This window comes from Euwallacea similis, chromosome 9 (genome assembly GCF_039881205.1).
Source record: "Euwallacea similis isolate ESF13 chromosome 9, ESF131.1, whole genome shotgun sequence".
NCBI classification, from domain to species: domain Eukaryota; kingdom Metazoa; phylum Arthropoda; class Insecta; order Coleoptera; family Curculionidae; genus Euwallacea; species Euwallacea similis.
Window position 1 is genome coordinate 2,503,384 of NC_089617.1, and position 26,468 is coordinate 2,529,851.

The following is a 26,468-nucleotide window of genomic DNA, read 5'->3' on the forward strand; positions in this document are numbered from 1 at the left end:
GATCACGTTATTTTTAGTTCAGGAGTTTTTGGTTAAACGCTGTACACTCATTTCAGAAACACCCTATATATCATAGAACCTGTGAAAGTGTGCTTCTCCGCCCGTAAACAGAAAATAATTTTTATTGCCACGATAAATCGATCGACTTCACATTTATTCATTCTATGTTTAACAAGTATTTTAAAACATTTACTCACTTATCCATTAGCAATCTACATAAAATCATAGACAACATGTTCCCATATCTTAAAAGTAATATCACATAAATCGCCGACGATAATTATTTAGTTTTCGGCACCCACACTGGTAACGCCACTGCACCCATTGATACTCGTTCAATGGTTATAATTTCGTCTTCTATATTATCCACATTATAAAATTTCTTCAATTCATCAATGGCCTTATCTTCAATCTGAAATCCCAAAGTATACGAATATGTTAGTAGTACTTCGAAATGTTTCGGGGTATTTACCTGAGTATAAACCAACTGCTTACTGGTTATCTTAACCAAATTTTCTTTCTGTTTTCGCTCATTTGAGATGATGGTTTCAAAGTTATCGGTAGGAGGTGAATTTACTGGCGAAACCGGATCTTGAAGGATTTTCCACGGATTTTTGGGGCTTTCTGAAATGAACTTATCCCCTTATAGCCGTTGAACTGTACTACTTTATCGGCACTAATAATAAAACAAATTTGATCTTGAATTTAAACGTATACCTGCTAGATTCGGAGAACTTGCAAGAACAATATTACTGCTCTCGGAAGACAGTCTCTTTCGTTGTTTCTGTGATAATTTAACCACTTTCGCCTTGGTTTCCAACTTATGTTGGGGTTTACTATAAAATCCCAATTGTTTTGGAGGACTGTTCAGCAGCGGAAAATCCCCGAAAGATGCGTTTGGGCTTCCGTAATCCGACGTCCTTTGCAGCGGCGTGAAATCTTCCTCGAATTCTCCTTCACATAAGCCTAAATTATTGACTACTACTATTGACTTCACTCGAGCAGGTATGGAATTTTCCAACAGACTCCCTTCTGCTCGTTTCGAAGAAAATTTCGATATCGAAGCGTTATTATTGGCAAACTGAGCAACTTCTTTTTCAAAGGACTCTGACAGAATTTTTTCAGAGGTGCTGCTTTTATGCGTTCGAGACCGCTTCTTACTAGAATTAGGCATCTTCTGTTTGCCGTTATTCTTATCTTTTTTCTCTGTAATATCCATAGGATACATCGAGCTAATCATCGTGATCTCCTCATCTGAAATTGCAGTGGAGTAAGGAGTGATGACTCTGCAGTCTAAGCTTCTTCTGATTTGATAAAAGTCCGAGAGTTCTTTTAATAGTGGGGCATTAAGATCATCAAGAAGTCTCAATTCTAAGAACGATATCATGTTTTGCTGCATAAATTCAAAACAATTCGCTTTTAAATTGTCTGCATTGTATGCATCGGCAAGTGCCAGTAGCTGTACGGCGTTTTTGATGGTAAGTAAATTGGATAAGATATTTTCACATTGCTCTTTCAGCCTGTCGACGAAAAACTGATCTGCGAGAATTATGATTTTGAACAGTTGATCCATGTCCTTCTCGTCTAAGCGGTCCAAGGAGTCGGTATAAATAAATTCAAGCAAGGCGTCTACGACCGATTTAGAGTAGGGCATGGTCATCTTCGAGGTTACATCCTAAAAATTTGATCTTTTGATAATAAATTTCGCATTCCACAGAAGTATGTCTACAGGGTCTATATGTTTATATGAACTTGTTTTCTTATTTTCACACCAGGAATATCGTCTTAAAGATTCGCTGTATATTTAGAACACACATGACCGTCAATTTATTGACTTTCTCAAGAACTGCCATTAAATTGTTTTACGTTGTGAATATGTTGTAATATTAAGCGACGTTTTTCAATGCGTGAAAAATATTTTAATAAGAATTTATATTTGAGGAAAATATTGGACGTCGAATTTGATAAACGTTTTTGCATATTTGAAATTGTATAGAGACAAAAATTGTCCAATTACTTACCCCTCCCCACCTGATCGAAAACATATTCCCAAAATAATCCAATCTGGCTGATAAAATGCATTTATGAGCTTTCAACACTTTATTATCCTTGCAAATAATTTCCACATCATACAACTCAGGACACGCACTCTTATTAAAAATAATCGGAGATTTCTTAACTTCCTTTCCGCCTTTTTTAACTCTCACACTGCACTTAACCATGTCTAAATTGCTCAAAATTTTTTGCAACTCGACCACTTCAAATCGCTTGGCCATTTCATGCAGCATTCTTACAGGGTTCTCCAACTTTTTCACGTTGTTCGTGGACTGATCTTTCATTCTCGAATAATACTCGAAAGCGGACCGATTACTTCCATCTTCACACTCGACAATCGCGTCATTTTCTTTATCATTTTCTTGTAAGGGTTTCAGGCACAAATGCAGAAGTGCTTCATTTTTCAAATCGCCCAATTCGAGGAGCTCACTATTGCCTGTGTAAATGTATTTTAAAAATTCCTCGAATATAATTGGTTGATATCCCTTAAACTCCATTATCGAGTTATGGTTTTTATTGAATAAATTCAGGAAATATTGACTTCGCGAAGCTAAAACGTATTTGTGAGCGGGAAATAGTCTCCCAGAAATATTAATTTCTATATCAGTGATGCCGTCACAGCCATCGGCTGTTGTTAAGAGGTCGCTCATATTTTCCGACATGGTGGATGCGGTAATGTCGTATGGGGTGAAATATTTGTAAGGCCGGTCCTGAAATAAAGTGTTTTATAACGTCAACCCAAGGAGATTTGCCGCTATTTTTCAAAAGTTTCAATAACTGTCTTCCAATGTCACCTACCTGAACAATCCCATAATTGTGTCCCTTTGGATCACTTTGAATCCAAACGGCTCTATGAACTCGTGGAATTCTCTCAAGTTTAACAGAAATGCACTCATCCTTGTCTATAAATTTATGAAAATCGCTCTTGAAAGTCTTATCAGATTTTTCCTTATCCGCAGCCTTTCTCTTCCTTGGCCTAGCTTCGCCTTTATACGCTTCTCCATCTTTGGTAACAAATAGGACGTTGTTTATATTGAGACCGACTTGAATGATATTCAGAGATCTGTTAATGGAGAAAATGCATCTGCGTAGGATGGCGTCAGATTCCTGCCACAAAAATAAACTGCCAGTGTTGGTCAGAGCGGCAACTTTTAATTCTCTATTTTTATTTGACAGTTCTGGATCTAAAGAATGATTTAAGTTTCCACCGATCACAGCTATTTCTACCAAATTCAGCTGTCTAAAAAGTAATTAAAAATTAAATTCTGTTCAAATAAGTGAAGGTAAAGAATTGAAAACTCTTTCTCACCGAAAAAAGAAACTTACATGTTAACCCGATCTAGGTAAAATTATTAAGCTGATGGAAATTGAGTGAATAAAAAAAAATTGTAAAACAATATTGTTAGTTAAGGAGTTATTATTGATTTTAGGGAAATAGTGTAAATACAAAAGTTGTAGGGGCTGTTACTCTGAATAAGATGCCCCTTATTTATATAAATAAACGAATCTGAATTTTTCAATTTATACAAAGTAATAACATATTGACAGATCAATTTGGTTCCCCAAAAATCAATTGAAATGGCTATTTGTCACTCTTAAATTAATTATTGAACTGAAAAATATTTGTATACAAATTAGATCACTCTTATTATCTCTAATTACACTTTCGCAATGACTTAACATTACCTGGAAGCTATTTTCCTGCACTGGTACTCATGAAGGATATAAACATCCCCCTTTTCAGTATAGACAACAGTGGCTCCAGTGCTGGCGCATACCAACTTGATGGTATTCTCCTTGGAACTAATGCAAGTAACTTTTTTAGAAGTTAAAATATATTTATCTGAAGGATTTACAAGTTGATGGCCCAACTGACCTGCATTAAGACCCCACGTATAAATTCCTATAACGCAATCAAGGTATGCATAACTTTATCCTTTCTTCTAAGTAATGTAATAGTTGTTACCAGATTTGTTCCAAACTAAGGAATGATAGTTGCCAGTACCTACATGTGAAGAATTATCAGCTAAATGCTTTAGTATTTTAGGGACTAGTAATTCGGCTGGAGGCGGTGCAATGCCTAGAACCCTGTGTTTGTTTAATCCGCAGGAATATAGCTAAAAATTTGGGAATAGTTAGACATTAAGTAAAACTGTAAATTCAGATTATTAATCAATAAGTCCGTTTAGGATTTGTGATATGATGTTAACTTTAAGCTTAAGGTAATTTCCATAGAAATCAAGAATCTTAGCACTTCCCAGGCTCAATTTGAACGTTTCTATAGGAATTAGCCTACAGTTAAAATTGATAACATATTATTAATTTTATCTTTACACCTTGGATATTAGTCATGAGATTTAATAAATAGATTTTTTTTATGATATACCTCCCCACTTGATGCCAAAAATATACTGTGATCCCTGGCTATACTGCAGCTAATAATTTGTATTTTTTCACTGAAATGAGGCACATTCATAGCGACAGGAAACTTAATTGGTTTAGGAATCACCTCAGAATGTTGCACTCCCAAACCCAACCTTCCACCTTGTCCATGGCCACAACTATAAACCGAACCTAGTAATCAATTATTTACTTTCAGGGCCATTGTGATGTAGTTATAAGTAATTTACCAGATTCTGTAAGAATCACACTGTGAAATTGACCAATGAGAACTTGCCGTACATTTTCATTTGAATATTCTTTATGGAAAATATCCATACTTTCAGGTACTGTTCGCGGTAGCTGCGAACCTAGAGAATTGTTAGAATTTGCCCCCCAAGTGAAAAGTTCTCCACTAGAAAACTTCAAATCTGGAGGACAAAACCTATCCATCATTGCATGCTCAAGATAAGTCAGGCTGTTTGCATCTTGCAATGTCCCATTTGCTCCTAAATTTGAATGTTAGTAGCTCAATTGATAGTTCAATTTATGTCCATGGTGTGCTTCATAATTGTTCAAAAGGAAAAAAGAATCTAAGCTCAAATCATGCTCACTATGAGGCACCCCATGGAAATTTGAATATTAAGTTACCTAGCTTAATTAACTCAACAGCAGTTTCAATTTTCCCATAAAATATGCTTCTGTGCAAAGCAGTATATCCAGATTCCTTATCTTTCATATTAATATTGGCATGACGATTATTGACAAGCCATGACACTAGGTTAGATCTGCCACAAGCAGCAGCAACATGTAGAGCTGTTCTTCCAACTGAATCTTTAACAGACTCACAACAGCAACAAGTATAAGTTAAGTATGATGATAAGTCACTATCAGTGACAGATCTCTTGGTGATAGCAGCAGTGATAGAGTCTCCATGTTGACTGGATTGACACCGACTTGTACAGTCAGGGGCAGTTTGTGGTTGTTTGTTCATCTAAATAAAAATGATATGTAGTTGTTTTTTTTGGCAAATTTAAATCAGAGGTGATATATACATTGGACACACACTAACTGTTATTGGCACTGCTATTGGCAGTTAATGTGTAAGTCCCCTTCAATAAGGAGCTAGTTATGCTAGATTGTATAGGCAAAGTTTGAATTCAAACTGAAGTTTAAGCTTTATAGTTGATGTTCTTATATCCCATTGATTATCTGTGAGAACCTTATGTTTAACTTCAGGTAGAATTTAAACCCGACATAATATTACAATTTTATTTTATAAATTGTTACTCTTCCCCAATAGTGCGCCCACCTACATTGAAATTTCCAAATATTACACAATCGATAACAAAAAAAATTTGGGGCAGAAAAATATAATTTTACCGAAATTGTAAATTCAGTTCTCAAAGCAAATAGATCTACTTCGTTATTATACCTATCTAGTCAGAATATTCCTTGCATGTACGCAAAATTCTAAAATAAATCATAAGTATTCCAGATGGATACGAAAGGAGTAGATGGACATTCAATGGATTACACATTAATATTAGTTGTCATACCACAAAAACGGTTTTTAAATATTTTGTGATTTCTAAGAACGACAAAACTTACTTTAATGATACCTACATTCAATGTTTTCTCCACATATGTAGATTTTAATTCAAAAATAGGAATTAATTTACTGCAAAATTAAAATGTTTTGTTGTGATTTCGTCTTTGACGTTTGAGAAAAATGTCACTTCTAAACTGAAGTTAAGAGACACCTCTCCATCTGCACTATGGTACTAACATTGTCAATGAACGGACCACTGAGTATAAGCATTGACACAATAAAGGCAACAGTGCAACAAGCTTAGTCATGGTTGCCCCCATAAGAATTATTCCATACAGCAAACCAAAATTTTCTTACAGAAAACAATTTAAAATACGACACATCAAGACAACTCACTGAGAAAACAAAACTACCTACCAAAAATCATCGTGTATCAAAAATACGTAGGTGCAGGTAAACGGAAGAAGAAAAACTCGAATCCAACAGGAAATAAAAAATTAAGTTTTCCATTTGGAAAAATAAACTTGAACATCATATCTAATTTTTGGTCTACTCTGCATGTTTAATTTTTTCTAAATACAGCCATTCAAAAATAAACGGCTCAGCATGTTTTCCAGGTCACTACCTGGATTATAAATAAATTTGTTCCACATTTTTGCCGCGTACTATATTTTGGGTAATTGCGAACAACCGTGAGTGTTATAAGGTAATTGAAAATTATATTAGACAAAATTGATGAATAAATAGAAATACATCAAATTTAAATAATAAAGTATATTTGTCTAGAAGTTCCATAAAAATCAAAATTACACTTTAATTAAATCTGTATTCTCTAATTAATATTTGTGAACATCACATTTTTTAAGTCTAATAAAAATAACATAGAAACATATCTATATCTTTGTTTTTATATAAAATATATAGTCTCTCGGTGAATAACAGCATGGTTCTACGTACTATGAAACACAATATGTATATCACGCCAGGTCATATAAAAAATGAAATTGTATTTCTTAAAAATCATCCACCTGTTTGACAGAATTAGATGCATTTAAGATTTTAAAAGTCTGTAAACCCAGTTTCAAAAACAGCTATAGGACGTCTACTCTACGTCCCCAGGCCATGAAATTAACAGCTAAATGAATTTACTTTCTTTTTAAACTTAAATTAAAAAAAGACATTATTCATGAGATCCGATGCTATCGACTTAATTTATATCTGTAGGATATAACTGTCTCTCGCCTTCGTGCAAGAATATCATCATTGCCTTATGCAACAAATAAACCCCCAACATCTTTTTTTGCCTTTGGGGCCACGTCGCTGTAATTCCGTAAAACTCACCCCCTTTAATGTTCGTCAAATTCGACAAAGTTATTGCACTGATCATTGCGGCCTCTCTCGTATACGCCTCGACGGGTATAATGTTCATAAACACGTGCAGACAAATTACACCGCTATCACTCGTCCAAATGTCCAGAATTTTCTGTAATTTTTGATTGTTATTGATCGTTTCTTGCTTTTTCCAGATGCCGACGGCGTCGTACAGATGTTGATACGGTCTGGAGCGCTTTCCTTTTCCCACGTAAAATATGGAGGACAAAAAGGTTTGCCATATTTCTAAGGGGGATAAAGTTTCCGCGCGATGAGGCAAATTCTTCGTCAATCGAGGATCTAAAAGGAGATATGTGAATGACGATTTGGTCATGCCCTCTCTCCATTTAACAGTGGGGTTGGGGGAGCTGAATTGTTGTTCTAACTGCGTTTCGAGATTTTTAAACGATAATTCGGTGCACCAGTCTAGATTTCTGAGGCATTTTTCCAACTCCACTGAGTATACTAAAAGAAAATAAATTGCAATAACTACAGGCAACTTTTATAAACGATGATGGGAGGCATTTCGTGAAAGAGGCTTAGAAAAACTAATTCAAAATTTCTTCATTTTAAGTAATGTTCTCAAACATGAAATGATTTGACATCAAAAAAGTGATCACTGTGTAAAAAAAAAATATTGACTTTACAAAAATGCCAGTGTCATAATATAAAGTGTTTCCCAATATTGTCAATTGAGATTTTCATTGCCAGAATTGAGCGTCGGTCAAAATCGTCGCTCTAATGCACTTGCTGCTCGGGTTTTCATAAGCGTAAAATTGACAGCGTAATTATCATATTAACTGGAAAAAAATTCTTACTTTTTTTGTTTGCCTTGGTAGAATAAGTCTTTGCGATCTCCGGATGTTTTTTAAGTTGATGCAACTTTTTCAGGTAAAGGCTCTTGGTAGTGTCGGTTATAGGCCCCGGATTATATCCTAGCTGTCTTAATTCCCGTCTTAAATTGTTGTCATCATACTCGAAAGAAGGAGGCAACGATGAGAGACAAGACACGTTCGAAGACTTGACACTCTTGGCATATCCACTGTAAATTAAATAATAATTGGATGGATTTTATCAACATGTAAAAAACTAGTTCAGACCAATATATTTTCAGGGAAATATTACCCCTTTTACCTGTGGTACTGCTTGCGCAGCAACATCCGAAACATCGAAAACTAACTAACCTGTCATTATTCCGTATATTCTTAGTTGGCCTTTCATTTAGGCTCGACGAACATAATCTCATATACAAGCTGCCCATGTTTTAATAAAAGCACTTTATCAATAAATTACCGAAAGACTATAATATAATAACCAGTCAGGTAATTTCATATCTAATGTAAATTGTAATTTTATCTAATCTCGCTTAACGCTAATCTTATTGTTTGCATAAAAGTACTCACCTAGAGCTTTTCAGGAACCTTCTTTCGTACAAAACTACCCCTTCCTCAGCGTCAATGTACTTGTATACTTCCGAAACGCTAACAAAACTACACTCTGCTTCGGCACTCGCCCCATCATCAGAGTTCTCACCCGTCTTCACGGCGTTGTCATTCTGCACATTCACACTTAAAGTGGTGAGATCGTCGGTCAGTTCGAAAATGTTCTTCTCCAAAGAGTTAATACTGATGTGGGAACACGTAAAATAGTCACTGCTTTTATCCTGCTTCCGAGAGACATTCGGAATGAACTTTTCCGACAGAGTGCTTATGGAGGAGTTCGGTATAGTTACGACTCCGCTTTCTTTGGAGTATTCTTTAAAGCTGCTAAAATCTCGAGCATCACTGTAGAAGGTTTCGTTGAGGAGAGATTTGGAGATACTGTTTGACACATCAAGAGACGTCGATTTATTCTTAGGGCTACTGCTCTTCCTGCGCGTCTTCCTATAGACCTATTACAGAACACAGTATAAGGCGAGCAAGAAACTAGTTTAATTATAGTATGGGAATATTGTTGATTAACTATTTTTGATTAATTTAATTGGCAAAGCTTTGTATCTTTTTGCAATCATCAACCTGATTATGCTTTAACCAAGCTACATCCTACCTTTCTAAAGGTGATAAGCTTAGGATCAAATCGCTTTATTTCCCTTTCGTCATCAGATTCACCTAAAGATTCGTCAGAACACTCGAAGCTAGACTGAGTTCCTAAGCCATCAGTTATGCTCTCAGCTATGCTGCTGTCGCTGTTCGTGGTGACATTTTGGCTTTGCTGACCGGAGACCCAGTTAATGATGTACTCTGTAGTGTTGGTATGTGGAAGCAAGTTCAGGTGATGTTGGGAGTTGTGATCTGTAGTAATACTGCGTAGCCCAGGATCGTCTTCGGCGATATAATATTCGCCGATCAGAGCACCGGTGTTTACAATAATTTTATCTGAGTAGGAAAAAAGCAGTTAAAGAAAGAATAATAAAAGAGGATGACCTAGGCAAACAAATGATCTTTGCTCATTGACGTAAGAATCGCCTTCTCGAGCGTTCACAAATCCGCATATTATTAACTTTCGGCCTGAGACTAATGAGGAACTATCTAGAATAATATCGTCGATCCGTAAATACGCATTTATCAATAAATGAGCATTAATAAAAACGACGAGGAAAAAATCACGTTCAACACTTGAATAATTATTGTTCGGGTGATGAGGTTAAACAAGCTATGAAGACTATTAATAAAATAATCGAGTTCATTGCAGTTGAATTATGTCAGATTAGCCTTTGTGCACGAGAGCGTGGGGATCATGAATTAAAGATATATGCGTGATGAAGATGTGGGTTAGGTTTTATTGATTCTTTGTGCGCTTCACTTTATTAATTAAGTCTTTGTTATTTTTTCATTCGTTGTAAGGGCCACCTTGTTGAATATGCTCATTTGGATTTTGAGAAATTCCAAGCAATTGACTGAACCAACATTATATTCAGATGCCATGAGGAAATCGACTGCTTTGTAGCTGAGTACAGTTGTATACTTGTTGTGTCCTAAATAACCCTGAAACATGAAGAATTGCAAAACGTGCCTAAGAAACTTAAACGATTATTTTCAAATTGTTTTGTTTGTACTGATTAGTGGTTATTAATAGAATGCCAAAAAATCCACCGATAGGCATTAATTGCTTCCAATTAAATTATTATATTTTTAGTATTTATTTGAAAAATTTTTTAGACCTAGATCTATCGATAATTGTCAGGATGGTCCCTACCCTTAAGCGTAAGCGTGACTTAAATTGATAGTTCTGGTAAGGTGAAAGGTCGATTTAAGCTATACTTAGACTTAAGCATGTTTTATGGACTCACAGTGGACATCATAGGAGCAAGTGTTTAATGATATGATTCGTAAATGGAGAGGGAGAGGGATCGTTCTGATACTTGACAATAGCCGGAATCGAACATTTATAAAAACACAAAAATGTTATGAACAGCTATAACAAAACCTTCGCCAATCGCCTTTACGTATGCGCGATTAAACCTCATAAGCTATCAATGATCAGGTGTCAGGTTAGCTGTCAGTAGAGTTATCTACACGAGCCCCCTCAACCAAACTCATATCAATTCACGGTCTGTCGTATGCATGTGGCCTCAGTCAATGAGTACTATAAAATTGCATCATGAAACTACGCTAAACATCGAAGTCTCCCGGTAATTATTTAATTTTGTTATAAGTTACATCACCCTATTTCCAGTGCAATATTTCGGATGTGACGTAGTCTTTAGTCATATTTGTTGATAAACAGAGTATTTATCTACACTGCATTTTTTTAACCAGGAACATAGAATTTTATGTGTTAAATATTTAACCCTATTTTAGGCGCTGTTTTGTTAGAGTTACAGCCATGAAAGTAAGATTTGAACCGTAGTACGGAAGAAACGGCAGGGTTTGTGCTAATTTGTCAATTAGTTAAAAGAGCTTGCAAAGCACCTAAAAAGCAGTAATTAAGGGGGTACTGCTTGGCTGCAAATGGAAGTAAATTCGAAGAATTAATTTTTAAAATTCCATTTTTAGTAATCGACTTTGTTAACTGTTATTCAAATAAACCTCTTTCTTGTGTTTTATTTTTACTATTTTAAATTTAGAGGAATGGTGACAAATACGTTAGTTTCAACGCCAGAAAAGATGCCGTTATAATTTTCCCCGGTATGCGAATAGCTATGGGAGGAGAAGAGATAGTTGCAGGGAGATACCAATTTTCCAAAAATAACTGGATTTTTTAAGCACTGCTGCGAAGTGGCAAAATTACGACTTCAACTCGTACTTGCGCCAATCTTCCTAGCGGCAATTCTAATAAAACTATTAAAATTCTAATTTCGCCTTAAAAAGAAACTCACGATATGCGTTCTCGATTGGGGTGAGTGTATTAACATGGATACAGTAGTTACCACTGAATCACTACCTAAACTTTGAAAAAGGTTTAAATATCAGTAAAGTGAGGACGAAATTATGTCTAGAAAAGAGAAAAAAAGCATTGCAACAAGTTAATTGATGTTATCGGCTATTGAATACATACATCATTAATGCTGATTTTGGCTAGGTCTTGACAAACTGGCGCCTTATTATCATTGACTGATAATACTAAAATAATTTTGACAAAGATAACATCTGACATCGTACGCATTAACATCGACAATTGCTACCACATACAAATAGGGTTCATGTTTATAAAACATGTCCATCTAATTGTCTAATTCTAATCGAATTTTAACCCCAATTCTTCCTCATTTTCATTGATATGTAACCCATGGCGAAATTAATTTAATGTTCCAAATTTGTTTCGTACAATGTGGAAAGCTGTTTTTTTTTTCGAGACTTTGAACTAGTGGAAACGACGAAATTTGAGGGTTTAATTGCACGTCCTAACTTTTATTAATTAATTTGTAGATACATATTGCGTTGCACACATTATGAAATGTTCTTAACGTCTTGCGCTGCACAGACCGAAGGTTCCAGATACAAATGATTAGAATTAACCAAACAAATATTTACCTAAAAATGTGTTGTTTCTTTTCCATCTAGGGAATAATATTGTCCAAAGCTTTATCGCTTCCTCATTACCAATATTATTATTAGCAAATAAAAACCAGCTTATGGCGTTTGGGACCAACACATTTTTTCGCAGCAATTTTATCTTTACGTTCAAGGAAATAGCGATAAGCCGCTTAACCCCAACCTTTACTCTCAGCACTAAAAAACCGATAAAAATCATTTGTCTGCCATTCCGACTGGACCTCATCCTTCTTCACGCATTGCATCGACTTACCTAAAACTAAACAGCAATTATTATTGTCTTCGTCTCTCCTAATGAATTCCCTTTTGGTGGGTAAATAGGCCTTAAGCAGATTGAGACAGTCAGTGAAGCCCTCTTCAGCTGCATAGTGAAAAGGAGTCTTACGAGTGACGTCTCCTACTTCTGGGTCACCGCCATTCTTGAGGAGCAGTTCTAAAAATTCTGAGCGTCCCCATGCCGCAGCTATGTGGATTGGAGTTAGACCGTCGTCTGACCTATAAGAGGGAACGTTACTTGTAATGTTATCAGCTAACGGAGTCGTCCCTGATTCTGATCGATATCGAAATATAATCATGGTCATTTTTGTTATTATTTTCCTTATTTCCGGCTAGTTGCCAGCCTCATAGCTGCCACACTGTACTTAACGATGTTTGATTCATCGCTCCTTACGTTCACTAATTGATATTAATATTACTCCATAAAGTTGTTTACTATTAGTTTTAACGTCACAGAGAGCAGACATAGCGCGTACTTCTGTAAATCATTTGATCCCGGCGCCTGCATTTAATAATAATTCTCGAGTGTGCTGATAACGCAACAATTTAGGAAGACAATATCGCAAAAACAACAATTTATTTTTCTTGTAATCAGCACCGTTGTCAAGAGGATTACGATCGCAAAGCTAAATATAACTATCGTCGAAAAATAACAGGACAGCGACTGGAAAATTAACACTCTCCCGAGTTTAACGCTAAAGGGGCAATTAATTTATTAGTGCAGTGACATTCTTTTCTTTCCAGCAAAGTTCGAATTACCATCCGGATTTAGCTGGTTCTCCGTTAAACAAACCAATTAAGATTATTATAAAACAAATAAACAATATTGGCCATTGTGTAATCAAGTTTATAGCATACATTTATTGCTAACACAATTGATAATTGTTTCTTCCTTTTTTCATCAAACGAGTCATGCCGGGTCCGAAAAAATCACTGATAATCAAGTACGCACAAATGTTGGTGTGGCATAGAATTTACTGCCCATTTGCGTTTATAATCGTTAAAAAATATTTGCATTTTAACAAGAGCCAGAATATATTTTTTTTAATATATGGACAAAACGTTTCAACGTTTTGCATAAGCAAAAACCATAAATCACCTTACCTCACATTGGGGTTTCCACCGTTTTGCAAAATAACGTTGATAACATCCCGAGCGAATTCGTAGGAATCGCAGCCAATAACCAAGTGGAATGGTGAAATTCCCTTCTTGGGCAACACCAAATTCGGGTCTGCTCCCTTTTCCGTTAAAAGGGATAGGACGGATCTGTAAAAAAAAACGAAATGATTCTAAGAAAAATAGTCCTTTTAACAGTGCAATTTTGAAGATAAAATATTGACCAATAAGCTTTCTATTTTAAGCAACGAACCCTATTAAATCGATGGCTAGTCCAGTGATTGAATGTCATTTGTACCACTTAAGCATCCTGTGGGTGTAGGATCACCGCGCAGGATTTTAAAATTAATCATAAATGTCCTCTTCAGACCTCACCTTCCTACCATTAACCTAAGTCAACATTGGGGAATATTTAAGAGTGATGAAAGGTGCGAGAGAATATGTTAATATTGCTACGATTTCTTGAGTTCAAAACTACCGAAAAACCTAAAAATAACTTACTCACTTTCTGATAAGGTTACAATTCTTATTCATTTATAGTAAATTCTTATCACGTTGACTAACCATGACTTATTGTAGTAATCTATAAGATGTCCTCACTAACAATAAGGAAATATCATTATTTTACCCTCCAAATGGAAAGAATGCGTAGAGATTTAAATCATTTGAGGGATGTAAATTGTAGGACTTGTGTTAATTAACAATAAAACTGCTCATGGTTCCTGCTTGCACCTGTCCATACGTTAGCAATTTATGAATACATGTGATCATTGTTTTAATTAAAATATAGCAAGGACGGATTTATGTACAATAATTAGGTCCAATATCTGCCAATATTAATCCACCTTTAATACTCATAAAAAATTCAAATAAATGTCCCAGAAGTCAAAGTCTGTTACTGTTGCAACTTTGAATTAATTTTAGGAAAAAGTTTTAATATACATATATGTAATTTAGTAACTGTACTAACAAGATAATTCCCATAGAAATGATGAAATTGAAGCAGAGCATTAAGCAATTTCTCCAATTCCATGGAAGATATCTTCCTGGTAAAGTTACTGAAATTTGAAATGATACATTGGGTTTAAGGAGATATTTTGTCTACCTCATTAGCTAACCATCATTTTGGAGCCATACATATTAAGCTATTTCCATAAAAAAAGGAGATGTTCCTACTATTTGTAGATCATTTCTAAGCATCCAAGACAGGTGTTTATATCAGGTAGGAACAAAACGAATGTGGACTCTCAAACTCATAGTTTTTTCAAAAACCATATGCTTATGGAATGTGCCATTAACTTTAACTTCAAGCTTGTTGTCACAGGTACCCAAACTCTCACAAATGCCCATGCAAAGTTTCTATTTTTCCACCTGATGTTCCTCATCTTTATTATATGTAACAATGTAGCAAATAGTATGGCAAATATAGGGGCTAAATTTGAATTTATAAATATAAACAAATTATTAAAAAGTTCAATTGTAAAAAAAGAGGTATTGAATTATGATTGTTCATAAATCTTTCTTCACCTTAGAGGATGTTTTCCTTAAGTGCATAATGGCCCTCTAAAGCCCTTATCATATATTGTATTGCAAGAACTTGCAGGAGTTCAATAATTATGTACTAAACCGCGAAATTTCGCATGTGCACTCCCATCAAACCTTAAACACTTGTCTTAACGTGCATTTAAAGTGAAAAATTCATCTATAAATCACTGTAACAAAGACATAAGTAAATTCTTTTCTTAATAAGAAATCAGAAAATTACTATTAAAGCACAGACATAAAAATTTAAAAATTTTTGTTGATCTATGTAATTTGACCTTTAGTAAGTGAACACCAAAGATTATGTCATGGAGTGTTTCTGCATATCTTTGTTCCTTTTTGGCAAGTCTTAAGACTGGAAAAAATGAAAAAGTTTCAATGACCCTAAATTTCCATAATTTCCTATTTTGAATTTAAATAAAAATAAGATCTGTTCCAACAAACAGGTAACTGATTCTGGATCATAAGAAATATGAGCAGTTCCAGTCAGGAACACCTGCATGTATTTCTGAGAATCCAGAATTGGTTTTCAACCTCTGTTGGAACAAACTCTACAATGTGATTCCTTTATTAATGGGAACTCCTAGGTGAAATAATCAAAAACCAAACTATCTACTGGCCGACTGCGCTTATTACTTACTCTATGTGCTTGTATTCGATAGAATCATACAGAAGGGAAGCCAAATAAAATTCCTTTTTGTTCTTGCCACGATATAACATTATCACATAATTCGTCTAAGTAGAAAAGAGCTCTTAAACAAGAAATAACTAGAAAAAGGCTCTTAAACTCGAATTTCTATTAGATCAAACACTCTTGGTTTATGAATTAAATGCGCCCTATTAAAACGTTGGATTACGTTGGTCGATGTCGATAGAAACACACGCACTGATACTGTGTGCTGTGAAATCGTTACCATTGAAATTTATAAGAAATTTTTTACTCAGCGAAAGAGCCGGCCTCAACCGTACGAGTTGGAGGGAAGACGTAAAATGATAAATGATAACATACAAATGGATAAAATGAATGAAGATAAATTAAAAGAACGAATTGCAAACAAACTTTGGGGATTATCTCCCTCTTACTTGGCTTTTGCTACGGCCGACTGTTGTACACATGCCGTGAAACTAAACATGGCAACATGTATAATTCCCATGAATGAATTACACAAGGGGATATAATAATTTACATTTAACAAGAGGTGAAACACTAGTTCATTCCGGTATGTCTAGATTATTCTTTATGAGTAGCTCAGAAACTTGAATAATACAATAAGAGTTCTGAAACACTTGTAAACATTATGGCTGAAATAGGAATTATGCAATTACATGAAGAAAACAACGTTAAAACCGTGAAAATTGCAGAATTCGATTTGGTGCTTAACTAAAGTTGATTCTTAAAGCATTATTATATTATAAATAATAAATTTAAGATACAAATGTCTATGTTTTGTTCCAAATAGCATTCCATCCAATGTTGCACCTTCACTGCTTCAGAAATATAGGTTTCCATCCATCGGAATCCTAACCCTACTTATTCTTTGTTTTGTTTATGTTTATGAATGCTATTAATTATTTTAAATAAATAGTTTATAATACAGAAAGAAAAAGTTCGTAAATGAAATTGTGGTGAAAAATGCAGAAAAAATCGTGTCTCTTCATGTCCAAACTATTTGCCTTGAAAATCCGGAATTTCTCCCAGGATCTCCCGGTACAAGGTGGGATTGCTGGTATGTACTGCCTATATATCTATCTTTTTAAGCTATGCTTTCCTGGGAAAGCGATGCCTTAATATAGGAGATGTAAAATGTTGTAAATAATAATTTCCAACATTGATGATAGTCTTTCTACTAGTACCTAAAAACCTGTATTCAAATAAAATGAACGAGCAATATTTTATAGTGGCAACTATATTAGGGAACCAATTTTCTGGGAAACCCTAGCCCAATTGGAATCTAGAGTACTGCATGTAATAGTAGTTGAATATATTGTTTTACATTAAATATTTGTCAAATCTTGATTCCAGAAAAAGTACCACCCTGTAGGCAATCAATTCATAAGTCTATTCATGTATGTATGTAAAGTGTAATAAATTGCATATATACTGAAAGATGTCACAATCAGACACCCATGATACCAATATATTTATCTGCTTATGAGAGGTGTCCCATCAAATTTTTAAGAAATTTTGAAATAACCTGACTACCCCTTTTTAAAAAACAAAAAGTTACTAATTAATTACCAAATCGGATATATGACTCTATGAGGGGCGCCTATACTAAATGTTGCATAGTACTGATCTTTAAGTGCTACTTTAATTGTCCTCAATACACAAGAGTGATAAGACGTGCACTTTATACTATGAGAATTTTACTGATCACAAACATATTGGAATATTAGTTGATAATTTGTGTGATTTTAACTTTATTGTTTTTGATTTGATTTGTAAAATGAAAAGTTATCATCTACTTTATAGTAATGGTAGTGATTTTAGTGATTTGTACAGCAGCTTCACTTTTAGATATCATTAAAGATAGGTAAGTAATATCTTTTTATAATAGCTTGGTACATTGTATAGACGTATGGACAAACAACTAACAATTTCTTATTATTAACATCTAGATGCATTTCTTTATATATATATATGTAAAGAAAGTTTAAATATCCATTATATTAAGTATTACTTTTTATGGAAAATTCTGTATTAACTTATTCAGAAACTTGGTTAACATAATTAAAAAACTTATAGCTCCCTTTCTACGGCATTATCAGATAGATGAAGAAGGCACCTGCATTTTAAACCATGGCAGTTGCTACTTAACCAATATCAAATTTACGTAGTTAAGTCAAAATAACCTACCATTAACCCACTTTAGCAAGTGCACAGATAATCTAATTTATTGGGGTTTCTATATAAATAGAAATATAAAAACAAAAATTATTTCCTTATTATACCTATTGTTAGATGGTTTTCCATACCATTCCATAAATTTATAACATTTTTGTCAAGTAGTTTCTAGCCATGCAAGTTTGGACTGTTCCCATTTTGTTCCTGATCTACTACATATTCTACTCAGATGGTCTTGATAATGGGCTAGCGTTGACCCCACCTATGGGATGGCTAAGTTGGGAGCGATTTAGATGTCTGGTTGACTGTGAAACCTATCCAAATGAATGCATCAAGTAAATCTGGTGATGATTTTGGTGGGATGTAACGCCGAAAATTGAATTTTAGCGAAGCCCTGTTTAAACGAACTGCTGACAGATTAGTAAAAGATGGATATCTGTCAGCTGGCTACGAATACATTATAATTGACGACTGTTGGGCAGAGAAGACTAGGGATGAAAATGGACGGTTGCAGGCAGATCGCGAAAGATTTCCTAATGGAATTGCAGCATTAGCTGACTATGTATGATTTATCATTTCTCCCATTAAGGTCTAAAATAATTTTTATAGGTTCACGATTTAGGTTTAAAGTTAGGGATTTACGGCGATTATGGAAATTACACTTGTGGTGGTTATCCGGGGAGTCTCGGATATTTGGAGGTCGATGCCCAGACTTTTGCCGAATGGGGTGTAGATTACCTAAAATTGGATGGGTGTTATGTTGAGACAGAGACCATAGAAGAAGGTAATTCGTATATTATTGCACATTAAAGAACAAGATCAATATTTCTCACTGTCGTACGTCGTGTAAACTAAAATTCGAAATAATTTCATATTGTATTGATAAATTATTCCAGGTTACGTGCAGATGTCTCAATACTTAAACGCTACAGGGCGGCCAATAGTGTTTTCATGTAGTTTTCCTGCATACCAAGGCCTTGAGGTAATTTTAGATTTTAATTAGCTTAACAATAGCATACATATCAACTATATGAAATGTTTTAAGAAATGTTCTAGACTGAAATTTCCATAACTTTCTTTAAGGCAAATTATTCTCTGGCAGTCGAATATTGCAACTTATGGCGAAATTATGATGATATCCAGGATCAATGGGAGGGTGTAAGAGATATTACTACTTGGTTTATAAATAATCAAGAATTTTTAACAAAGTTCGTTGGTCCTGGCCACTGGAATGACCCCGATATGGTAGGTTCATAATATACAGGGTGTTTAAAAAGATACGGCAATATTTAAAGGCGTAATTGCTCAGGTCGTTTTATAAAAAAAAGTTCCTATAAACAAAGGTTCGCAAACGCTTCGTTACCGATCTACAGGATGTTGATTTTTCATTAAAAAAAACAGTAAAAATTAGATTTTTCCAAAACCGCTTGAGATATAATGAAATTTTAGACGTGTCAATAGCCGTGGGAAACGCATACTTTGTAATACAAAACGATTTTTTAGTCTTACTAGCTGCGCGCGTATTGGCACGTCACAGACTGTCGCATGAAGAGCTATCTAATCAAATTCATCAGATCTATCACTATTTAATTAATTAATATGAACTTTTGCAGCTTATTATAGGGAACTTTGGCCTAAGTTTGGAACAGAGCAAAAGTCAAATGACCATTTGGTCAATGCTGGCTGCCCCATTGATAATGTCAGTAGATTTAGACACCATTCGACAGGAATTTAAGGATATCCTTTTGAACCAGAATGCCATAAGCATTAATCAGGACCCTTTTGGATATCCAGGAGTGGTGCTGTCCAAGGTAATGATTAATATTTTATCTGTTATGTTCTATAGGTAGATTGTGCCTTGAGAAAACAAATAATAGGAGGGTCTTGAAAAAAGAGACACTATCAGCAGAAAGTTGCGACTTTTTGTGGTAGAACATCTCTGAATATAATTGCTTTCACTTCCTTATCTTAATTCTTTAATTAGGTTTTCCTTTTATAATATTGTTTTATAATTCTTAATTTCGTACTAGAATTGGTCAAATATCAAGTTCCTTGTCCACTTCATTATTGTATTGGATACCAAAACAAATGGCATTTAAATAATGTTAAAATTCTTCATTTCCAGACGAACAATATCATGTTATGGTACAAAAAGTTGCAAGGAACGGCGGATGCTCGGGGTCTCGCCATAGGTGTCGTTAGCAATCGAACCGACGGCTATTATTACCCTTTTAACATCACTATTAGTAATATTGTGACAGATACACCTGAGCAATATAATGTTATTGTAGGTATTTAAATAACCATTAGTCAAAAACACTTTGAAAGTAATCTTTTAGGACGTCTTTAATGAAGCTAGTGAATTGAACCGAGATATTTTAAAAGATGAAAATATAACCGTACGAGTTCCTCCTTCAGGTAATTATATAACTTGTTAGGTTTGGACTTGCATCTCTATTAAATGGTGACGAAAAAGTCTTATCAAACATAAACTGAAAAATTATAATACCGCCATAGAGCAACGTGACAATACGACTCACTAGCATCTAAACCAATCATTGTTTTATTTCAGTCTAGCGTATTATGCTGTCTGAAATTTGCCCCAAATCTAACGAATCCCAACTAGCGATCAATAGTTGATTCTACCAGATCGTTTTATTCACCTTAATGTAAATGAGGTGTTCATAATGTCGTATTCACATTATTACAATTCGGAAAAAACCGTTGACGTTTTTACAAAGGAGGACAGGATGACGTCGCCATGATATTTTTAATAGCCAACTTAGATGCTTATACCATTTTTTTTCTATTCATTACAGGTGCTGTACTTCTATTGATGAGACCGTTGTAAATATAAATAATTTGTAATTACCTATTCAAAGGGCCTTTGTTTTATTTATGAAAATTCCTCTTTTACCTATATATCTAATTTGATATATTTGAACTCAAATATTTAATGTTTCTGGTAGGAAAACTAAAAGCGAGTATGATACGAGATACCTACTGTTTGCCAATAAATCTATAAAATGTATTGCAAGAACCCACGTTTCTTAGCATAAATCTCGTTGTTGTACGAATCTGTTTACGGAGTTTCATTTTATACATAAGCCAGAAACTTTACAGTAGTTGCTCAGTTAAACTGGATAGTTTACGGTTAATTGAGTAAATATTTTATTCAGTGACGAGTTCAGATTTTGTTTGAGCCCACAAGACCTCATTAACCCCAAATTACAATATAGAGACTTCCATTTAAAAAATTCGGTTTCCACACTTTTTTAGGATACTCTGTATATTCCAAATATTGTGTGTTCTATTCTTTTACTTTCTATATTTTATATAAAGGTTTTTTTCGAAAATCAAATATTCAAAAGTCAAAAGAGGGCGTTTATAATTAGACATCCTGCACATCTAATGCAAAAGATCCGTATTTTTTAAATTACTAAATGATTATTTAATTGATGTCTTTTTGCTCACTCTATATTTTTATCCGTCGTAACTGTTTTAGATGATAATGAACTTCTTATATATTATTTGGTCGCCATACGAGGTTAAATCTCCATGGGTTAAGTATTTTTATTTGTTGTTAAGCACAATACTATGTATGCGAAAAAGTACAAAAACTTAAGGAGGCCGATATTTCAGCTTGGTCAGACATTACCAAGGACCTTTGAAAATCCGACAAAAATTGCGTCTTAAGGCAAATATAGTAAAAATTAATAATATCAGTTTCAAAGTGTTTAGTATCGGTGTAGCATAACAATTCTTAGATTAATAGTGTCGGTAACAGTGTCACCCGCGATATCACAGTACCTAGATCCATAATTGAAATTATACTAAAGTCAGTACTATATTATTACTGAATAACCAAAGGCATTTATACCATAATAATGTTGTTTTAAAAATAACAGCCTCGTAGCAAAGCAAACCTGATTAAATATTAATGTAACTTCTAATCAGTTTAGTTCAGGCGCCTTAAGAAGCCGGTTCAAAATAAACCCGTTACCGGAATGTTCTCTCACAAGAGTCATTCATTTTATTAATAGTAATTCCTTTCTTTTGTCGCTTAATAAAATTTTATATTTTCTAATTATTCGTAATTAAATTATAGAATAATGGGCGTCTGCAAATCTGTGTTAATTGTGGTCCTTGTTTTGACGATCAAATCCACTCAGTCCTTGGATAATGGATTGGCCTTAACTCCGCCCATGGGATGGCTGCATTGGCAGAGGTTCCGATGTATAATAGATTGCGATGCATATCCTAATGACTGTATACGGTAAGCTAAACATAATGATGTATGTATAAACTCTAGAACCGATAGATCTTACGGCTCTCGTATATTTTTTCAAATCCCATAAATTTCTGGATGTTTGTTAATTTATATTATTTAAGACCGCGGGTGTATTTCGGTTCACCCGGTGAAATTGGGCACTGTCTCCCCCTTGTTTGTTTTTCTTATTTTTTCTCTCCTTAGGCTCGACCCAAGTTGCATTCATTCCATCTTAACGAGGTGTCCGAGTCAGGGCTTTATTACTAAGCAATTATTATATATCTTTTCATTAAAAACTTTAAAATCATTCCTGCCAGTGTTTTCTTATAAAAGGGAAAACTCGCGCGCACAATATATTTCGAATCTCTATGTAAAGTTGCAAACTTGAAACATAGTTATTTGATACAAAAATAGAGACGAACCATTTTCAGAGAAGATCTCTTCAAAGACATGGCAGACCATATCGTCTCTGACGGGTTCAAAGATGCAGGTTACGAATACGTTATCATAGACGATTGTTGGGCGAGCAAGGAACGAGATAGTAAAGGCAGACTGCAGCCGGACCCGAAAAGGTTTCCCAGCGGCATTAAATCGTTGGCCGATTATGTAATAAACTTTTAAGTTAAAAAGTGTTAAAGGAAATGCAGCGGTTATTTTTGTAGATTCACGGGAAAGGTTTAAAATTTGGCATTTATGGCGATTATGGTACTTTAACCTGCGCCGGATATCCAGGGAGCCTTGAGTACTTGCAATTGGATGCGCAGACCTTCGCCGATTGGGGCGTAGATTACTTAAAGTTAGATGGATGTAATTCTGACATCTTCACGATGGAAGCTGGTGGGAGGAATTTAACATGAAAAAGAGTAATGTGCGTGAATAACTTTTTATGCAGGTTATTCGCTGATGTCGAGATATCTCAATGAAACTGGACGTCCAATTGTATACTCTTGCAGTTGGCCAGCTTATATGGAACCCAAAGGAATTCATGTAGGGTGGCAGGCTTAACAATGATTTTACGCTTAATGAGTTTCCTTTCATTTTGAAGCCGAATTATGACAAAATGGCGGAGGTATGTAATCTCTGGAGGAATTGGGATGATATCGACGATTGTTGGGACAACGTGACCAGTATTCTTAGATTTTTCAGTGATAATCAAGATAGAATTGCCAAATATGCTGGACGGGGACACTGGAACGATCCTGATATGGTAAAGAACCTATTCTATCTACGTGTACAGGGTGTTCTACTGTGAAGGAATAATAGAACAATTTGTGTATACAAGTTATAAGATGGGGACAAAGTTAGCCACTTAATATTAGTGTTGAAAACAAAACGACACACAAAAAAAAGCAAGAAATGGAAAAGTTAGTTGATTTATTCGAAATAATTACGAATTTTATCCATATATGTATATATATCTAATTTATCTTGATAAATTACGGTTCTCCTGAAAACAAACAACTTGTGTTGCACAAGTTTTTTGTACTCCCAACATTGTATAAGTGTGAATTTGGTGTAGCTTATTACAATTTCAAAAGAACATGAAATTAATGTATTTTTGGACCATGCGAGGATGTGCCATAAAAATAACGTAATTTCCATGGCGACCCAAGATTTTTAATAAGTTGGAATAGGATATAAGCTTAAAGATCCTACATTATAAGGTTTAAGCAAATATTATACAGTATAGTACCTATCAATATAATACTAATTCCTTTGATTCAGCTACTAATAGGAAACTACGGTTTGAGTTATGAGCAGTCGAAAGCCCAGATGGCCATTTGGGCGATATTGGCCGCCCCATTGATGATGTCCGTTGATTTGAGAACAATTGAAACGCCCTATCGAGAACTTTTATTGAACAAAGATGTCATTGACATTAATCAAGACTCGTTAGGAGTGCAGGGTAGATTTATTCTGACGGTATTATTTCGAATTGGAGGTATCGGTACATAAAACATATTGATTCTGATTTTTTGATGCAGAAAGACCGAATCGACTTTTGGACAAGACCAATTAGTCCAGTGATAGATGGCCAAAAGACCTACGCCATCGGGTTATTGAGCCATCGTGTAGATGGCTATCCATATCGAGTTAACTTCACCCTAACTGATTTAGGGCTGAAAAACACTGCTGGGTATGTTTTGAAGGTAAGATTTAATTAATCCTTCCGTTTTTTAAGTTTTCCATAGCGCTAATTATTAATGACGGCCATGTCATCGGTTAGAAGAAATACAGTCAAACTTTTGGTGTGTTAATGTGATACTTAATTATTCATACTGTATTCATTTGCTATATTCAACGGCAATTGATATGATAATCACTTTGTAAACTTATTAGAAGTTGTCTATTGAGCGCAGTTGAATGCGAGCTTACAGTCTTTATTTAGAAAATACTTTATATTCAAGAACAGTAGATAAGATAGCCTTTAACCGGAATTTCTAATCTAACCAATCTGCAAGTTCGACTATAACTTAATATGGTTTTTAAATTTTCTATCATTGTAAACACACGTGTTACAATTAAGTTCGGACTACATACCTTGGTTAACTTAACACGAGTACTAATTAACAAAAAAATATAAATTTAAGTACTTGTATAAGCTACACGTATTTCGTAAAATGCCATTAAATTTACAGCAAAAGACTGGGAAATTTTGAACTTCAAATTCGATACGAGGTGGATCACTTTTTAGAATAGTTATTTGTGTAATAAGTACGTAATGTAGAAAGCTTCTTTTGTGGCTGTGCGAGCTTGCAATTAGGTCTATTTATAAATGGATGAGTTGAACAAAAAAAAATTAATATACGTTAAAACTAAATATAGAGAACACAAAAGCAACTAATGTATTTTAAAGTAAAATATGTCGAGCATATAGGAAACTAAGACAATTTGTTACAGAGAAAATTGATGACTGAACAAACAAACCTTATAGATTCCATGTTTTTCTACACATTCTTAGAAATCTGTTTCATTTCTTTTCATTAACTTTACTAATATTTAAGTATATATTTTCTGTGATCATTTTAGATTTTTTTATTTCCCAAAATCAGATTGTGCTATGTATATTTTTATGTTCTTTTTTTTATTTCTGCTTAAGGACGTCTATGATTCTGAAATAATCCAAGAAGTAGTCAAGCTGAATGATACTATATTCGTCAGAATCAAGCCCACTGGTAAGTCTGGCTCTTCTGATTCCATTTCAACTTCCTATATGAATAGTCTTCCCTAACTAAGTACATAAAAATACTTCTTAGAGATCACACAAATGAATTAATGTATTTATTTATATCATCCATATGCTTATAACTTTTTATATCGTTTGCCTCAATGTCGCTTTTCGCTCATCGATATGGATTCTAGCTTTCGTGCATAATTTCAGCCAGTCAATTTCACCGTCTTATTAGGATAGTCGGAATTGTAATCCCAAATGAGAAAAATGAAAATGAGCTTATGAAATTGTACTAAATAAATAGGTATGTCCTTACTAAAAACCTTTAAAATACCAGTTGGTCTGTGATAGCTAATTTACAACATCTTACAATCGCATGATATAACTTTCACCTAACTGCTTGGAGCTTTCTTCGTTTCACTTTCACTGTATACACTGACTGATTAATAAGTTTATGTGTAAAGGATTTTAGTAATGCGTTTGTTATCTTGCGCCAATATTAATCATTTAATTAGTAGGTAACGTAACCGCGTAACATTAACTAAATAATTTACTACTTTTAGGGACAGTTCTTCTTATTGCAACACCTTTACCTGAAATCCATGTGAAGAAAATCAAATAATCTGAGCTTTGTAGTAGATATTTGTAAGTATCCAACTACGTACACATACTTACGTATGCTTCACTGCTTATTAAATGCAGGTACCTTTTTGTCTAGTAATGTTTACTCGAATTTTTAAAACACTTTTGGGGAACGTTTTTATGTTTTTTTGTCCCATAATCTTAGGTTTAAAGGGCATTTAAATGAATTTAATTTATTACAATAAAAACTCTAAAGATGTCAAATGAAGGTAGTTAAGAAATAAGTTTTGAAAATCCCAATTTGGTATTACCGA

The 26,468-nt window shown here is 34.3% G+C and overlaps 4 protein-coding genes across 6 annotated transcripts; 2 read left to right on the forward strand and 2 right to left on the reverse strand.

Annotated features, from left to right (window-relative positions):
* Nucleotides 1-147: 147 nt before the first annotated feature.
* LOC136410736 (inhibitor of Bruton tyrosine kinase) lies at nt 148-6,167 on the reverse strand. The gene is made up of 11 exons (XM_066393036.1): nt 6,046-6,167; nt 5,086-5,428; nt 4,686-4,943; nt 4,442-4,629; nt 4,022-4,172; nt 3,742-3,958; nt 2,854-3,295; nt 2,022-2,765; nt 718-1,675; nt 473-624; nt 148-412 (listed from the first exon to the last, which is right to left on the reverse strand). The coding sequence occupies exons 2-11, from the start codon at nt 5,426-5,428 to the stop codon at nt 281-283; spliced, it is 3,585 nt and encodes a 1,194-aa protein (XP_066249133.1). The 5' UTR covers nt 6,046-6,167; the 3' UTR covers nt 148-280.
* A 578-nt stretch (nt 6,168-6,745) lies between these two features.
* On the reverse strand, nt 6,746-16,357 carry LOC136410917 (ankyrin repeat and LEM domain-containing protein 1-like). Its single transcript, XM_066393281.1, has 7 exons — nt 15,926-16,357; nt 13,732-13,893; nt 12,605-12,846; nt 9,404-9,732; nt 8,761-9,248; nt 8,176-8,399; nt 6,746-7,822 (listed from the first exon to the last, which is right to left on the reverse strand). Exons 1-7 carry the CDS (start codon nt 16,003-16,005, stop codon nt 7,194-7,196), a joined length of 2,154 nt encoding a protein of 717 aa, XP_066249378.1. The 5' UTR covers nt 16,006-16,357; the 3' UTR covers nt 6,746-7,193.
* Nucleotides 16,358-16,864: 507 nt separating this feature from the next.
* On the forward strand, nt 16,865-26,468 carry LOC136410920 (alpha-N-acetylgalactosaminidase-like). 2 transcript variants are annotated; one of them, XM_066393286.1, is made up of 10 exons: nt 16,865-17,012; nt 22,239-22,406; nt 22,832-23,006; nt 23,063-23,237; nt 23,293-23,387; nt 23,446-23,607; nt 24,126-24,323; nt 24,386-24,550; nt 25,501-25,576; nt 26,136-26,468. In XM_066393286.1, the coding sequence occupies exons 2-10, from the start codon at nt 22,243-22,245 to the stop codon at nt 26,192-26,194; spliced, it is 1,269 nt and encodes a 422-aa protein (XP_066249383.1). In that variant the 5' UTR covers nt 16,865-17,012; nt 22,239-22,242; the 3' UTR covers nt 26,195-26,468. The 2 variants fall into 2 exon arrangements, with proteins under 2 accessions (XP_066249383.1, XP_066249382.1); XM_066393285.1 differs by lacking the exon at nt 16,865-17,012 and having other exon boundaries at nt 22,180-22,406.
* Nucleotides 17,679-21,008, forward strand: LOC136410921 (alpha-N-acetylgalactosaminidase-like). Of its 2 annotated transcripts, none has more exons than XM_066393287.1 (10): nt 17,679-17,819; nt 18,296-18,465; nt 18,518-18,692; nt 18,740-18,914; nt 19,027-19,112; nt 19,214-19,375; nt 19,744-19,941; nt 20,256-20,417; nt 20,470-20,548; nt 20,950-21,008. In XM_066393287.1, the coding sequence occupies exons 2-10, from the start codon at nt 18,305-18,307 to the stop codon at nt 20,979-20,981; spliced, it is 1,230 nt and encodes a 409-aa protein (XP_066249384.1). In that variant the 5' UTR covers nt 17,679-17,819; nt 18,296-18,304; the 3' UTR covers nt 20,982-21,008. The 2 variants fall into 2 exon arrangements, with proteins under 2 accessions (XP_066249384.1, XP_066249385.1); XM_066393288.1 differs by lacking the exon at nt 20,950-21,008 and adding an exon at nt 20,703-20,722 and having other exon boundaries at nt 17,680-17,819.